The sequence below is a fragment of the Ogataea philodendri genome (assembly GCF_020536065.1).
Source record: "Ogataea philodendri strain CBS6075 chromosome Unknown scaffold459, whole genome shotgun sequence".
Classification (NCBI taxonomy): domain Eukaryota; kingdom Fungi; phylum Ascomycota; class Pichiomycetes; order Pichiales; family Pichiaceae; genus Ogataea; species Ogataea philodendri.
In genome coordinates this window covers 1-285 of record NW_025763880.1, presented here as the reverse complement: position 1 = coordinate 285, position 285 = coordinate 1, and the positions used below count along the sequence as shown (strand labels likewise).

The following is a 285-nucleotide window of genomic DNA, read 5'->3' as shown; positions in this document are numbered from 1 at the left end:
GGGCTATAGGTTTGCTTGGAGGAGCTTCGATCGTAGTGCTGATGACATGTTCACCTCTCAATATTATAAGACCTAACTTTCTCTTTTCTTCTTGGATTAAACTTGATTCAGATGGAGCAGATTGACCAGCAGCTTGTGCCTTGGAACGATCCTTAAGAGATAATTGAGATTTCTTTGTTATTCTGTGCTCCTCACAATCGGAGAGAACAAGGTTGTAATGTTTGTCGAATGATAACAACTCACCGACGAATTGACGGGAGTCTAGTGTTATGACTTTGATCCTGT

At 41.1% G+C, this 285-nt stretch overlaps 1 protein-coding gene across 1 annotated transcript; it reads right to left on the bottom strand.

Moving 5' to 3' along the window:
- Positions 1 to 285, bottom strand: OGAPHI_001688 (uncharacterized protein; the record flags this gene model as incomplete). The annotated part of the gene is made up of 1 exon (XM_046202476.1): positions 1 to 285. A coding segment is annotated over one exon (285 nt), but the record flags the coding sequence as incomplete, so codon positions are not given.